The following is a 2832-nucleotide window of genomic DNA, read 5'->3' on the forward strand; positions in this document are numbered from 1 at the left end:
ATGAACTCATAAAATACTTCACTTCGCCCATGATATACTCGACCTTCTGTTCCAGAGGATCATATGATTATTTCGGACTAAATCATTACACCTCGAAGATGGTGGAGCCAGTTCCAAAGATGAAGGGTGATCTTTGGCACCTTGACTCTGGTGTCAGGTCATTCGCCAATGCCAGCTGGCCGGGATGTCCCACTGATTGGCTGAGTGTAATGACTCGAATTGCCAATTAATTATTTTCATCAGCTCACTTTTATTATTATCAATTGCCTATTTTTTAAATTTCTATTCAGGTCGTTCCTGAAGGTCTTGGAGGAGTTCTCAGGGACATCAAGGAAGCCTACAATAATCCCCCAGTTTATATTCTTGAAAATGGGGTATCGTCCAATCCAGGGTTTGCTGACTATAACAGAATAGAATTTTTGTACGGTTACATGAAGGAAATGCTCCTGGCTCGGAACCGAGATGGGTGTGATGTTAAAGTTTATACAGTGTGGAGTCTCTTGGATAATTTCGAGTGGGACAGAGGCTACAGGTGGGTCACACCGAAAATTTTGAATTTTGCAACAGATTACCACAATTTGTATGAAGACCCTATGAAATTCGTATTTTCTATTTTCCACGTAATTTTTATCAATTCGATAATTTTAATATTAATATATTAATATAATTTTAATATTATATATATTTTTTAATTGATTCTTTTATTGTTAATTGTTTAGTGAGCGCTTTGGATTAATAGAGGTCGATTTCAATAATTTAAATCGAACGAGAACCCCCAGGTTATCAACACGATGGCTTCGGGAAATTATTACCAGAGGAAAATTGATGAAGCTGGAAGATTCTGAATTATTCAGACAATTATCACAAAATTAAATACAGAGGAAGTAAATTATGGTGGAAATTTCCCAGAATTAGAACACTTGCCCTATGAACAATATTATATTTTTTTTCAATTTAAATTAAATTTGTTTAAAAGATATGTTTGACAGATGAATATTCAAAAGAAATAATATTTAATTTGTGTATGTGCTCCCAAAAGACGTCGACAAAACAGATTACTCCTGTGGAATCTGCCGTCGACCACCAGATGTCCTCGCACATTCCCTGGAAATCCCCACTACCCGACCCACTGATTCCTGGAACTAAAGCTTAGGATTCGCGGCGACGTGCCATGCGCTCCGCGTTTATTTCCCACTCACCCCTCGTTCGTGTCAGTCCGTCATTTCATTCTCGCGCCAAACTCCGCGTAATGTGTCATCAACAATCCTCGTGTGCAAGTGCGTAATTAAGTGTTAACCTCGAGTGTAATGAGCCCGTGAAAGTGTCATAAAAATTTCCCCAAAGTTCCCCCAAAACTCCAACCCAAAAAAAAAAAAAAAAACAAAAAGTGTCATCACACAAAGGGATGCAGGGGTGCTTGGCATGTTGAGGGCGTCAGACGCCAGCCCCCCATTTCCCCAATTTCCCCTATCTCCCCTATCTCCCCCATTTTCCCCACATTTTCCCCACATTTTTCAAGTTTTCCACAGTCCTATTCCGAAAAAAATTCCCAACAAATTTTCGCACAATTTCTAAAAATCGCGGCAAGCCGGAAATAATAAAATGAGTGACTCAATCCAGGACATCGAGATGTCGGATGTCTCGAGGATCGTGGATACCCCTCACAGTATGCCCTCTCACCCCAGGAGTTTGCACACCTCTGACAGCATGGACTCGGGATATTTATCATTAACCCCTCACTCTTTTGGAACTCCAAGCACAATAAATCGTCGTCCTCCGACAAAGAGACATTACTGGTTGAGATCAGAGCGTTGGCAGCAGGAGCGTCGGTCAAGATCAAAACTAAATACCCTGATAAATGCATCAGCAGAATTTGCAGAAGGTTCAGACCTTGAACACTTGGACAGTGTCCTGGAGGGTACAACAACCGAGGACGAGAGTTTCGAGTGTGTGAGGGATCAGAGTGCCCTGGAGTCTCGTTACAGCTTCAGAAAGGGCCTCCGAGAGTACAGAAACAGAGTGAGAAAATGCCAGAGAGCATCAGCTGTTGCACCAGCGAGTATTGCCATCCTCTCGCCTCCACCATCACCAGCAATTCCATCTGCCTCGTTTATGGCATGTGAACCCATCCACGAGGATATACAGCAAAACCTAGTCAAAACCGCCCAGAGCACGCCGTATGATCCCCAGGTGACTATTCCCTCGGTGGAAATCACCTTTTCACCGAGAACCAGTAAAAGTCCTGGCGAGGGTTTTGCCAGTGTCGAGAGAAAGGAGTTCTCGAATCTCAGTCTTGGTGGTGGTGATATCAAACCCAAGAGGCTGGATTTCAATCTGAGAACCCACAGGGGATACAGAATCAGATCAATTCCTGATGTAACTGGCCGAGAAACTGTTGATATTCTTCAGCTTCTTGGGGAGAGGAGCAATCACGTGGAGATTGTGTCCAAGATACTGGGATATCTCAGGGCTGAGGATCTCTGTGCTGTCAGCATGGTGTCAAGGACATGGAGATCCATCTGTGGCAAGGATGTGCTCGCCAATATGAGGAGAATCACTCACATCTGTGTCAGGCAGAGCACTAAGGAAAATCTAAGGCTCGTCAGAAAAGTTAAGGAAAGTGGCATCCAGGAGAGCCCCAAGAGCAGGTACACCAGGGGTTATCTCGTCAGTGTGCAGAATTTTCTGCAGGTGCCCAAGAGGACTCCCAGGAGCCCACCAATTTCACCCAGCAAGATCAAGTTTCACTCCTTTGTCAAGGTAGAATTATTTTTTATTTTCTTTGGTGGTGGGAATATTTTACACACGATCGATGATGAAATTGGGACCGAA

The 2832-nt window shown here is 43.2% G+C and overlaps 2 protein-coding genes across 2 annotated transcripts in view; both read left to right on the forward strand.

Annotated features, from left to right (window-relative positions):
* Positions 1-979, forward strand: part of LOC105267164 (myrosinase 1-like) — a 3088-nt gene extending 2109 nt beyond the window's left edge. Inside the window, exons 3-5 of the mRNA XM_011305821.1 lie at positions 35-206; positions 291-532; positions 720-979. Of these exons, the coding sequence (XP_011304123.1) occupies positions 35-206; positions 291-532; positions 720-873 (568 nt within the window). The 3' untranslated portion in view covers positions 874-979. The remainder of the gene's footprint in view (positions 1-34; positions 207-290; positions 533-719) is intronic.
* A 556-nt stretch (positions 980-1535) lies between these two features.
* Positions 1536-2832, forward strand: part of LOC105267057 (uncharacterized) — an 18160-nt gene continuing 16863 nt past the window's right edge. Inside the window, exon 1 of the mRNA XM_011305659.1 lies at positions 1536-2760. Within this exon, the coding sequence (XP_011303961.1) occupies positions 1603-2760 (1158 nt within the window). The 5' untranslated portion in view covers positions 1536-1602. The remainder of the gene's footprint in view (positions 2761-2832) is intronic.

Source organism: Fopius arisanus, unplaced genomic scaffold (genome assembly GCF_000806365.1).
Source record: "Fopius arisanus strain USDA-PBARC FA_bdor unplaced genomic scaffold, ASM80636v1 scaffold00044, whole genome shotgun sequence".
Lineage (NCBI taxonomy): Eukaryota > Metazoa > Arthropoda > Insecta > Hymenoptera > Braconidae > Fopius > Fopius arisanus.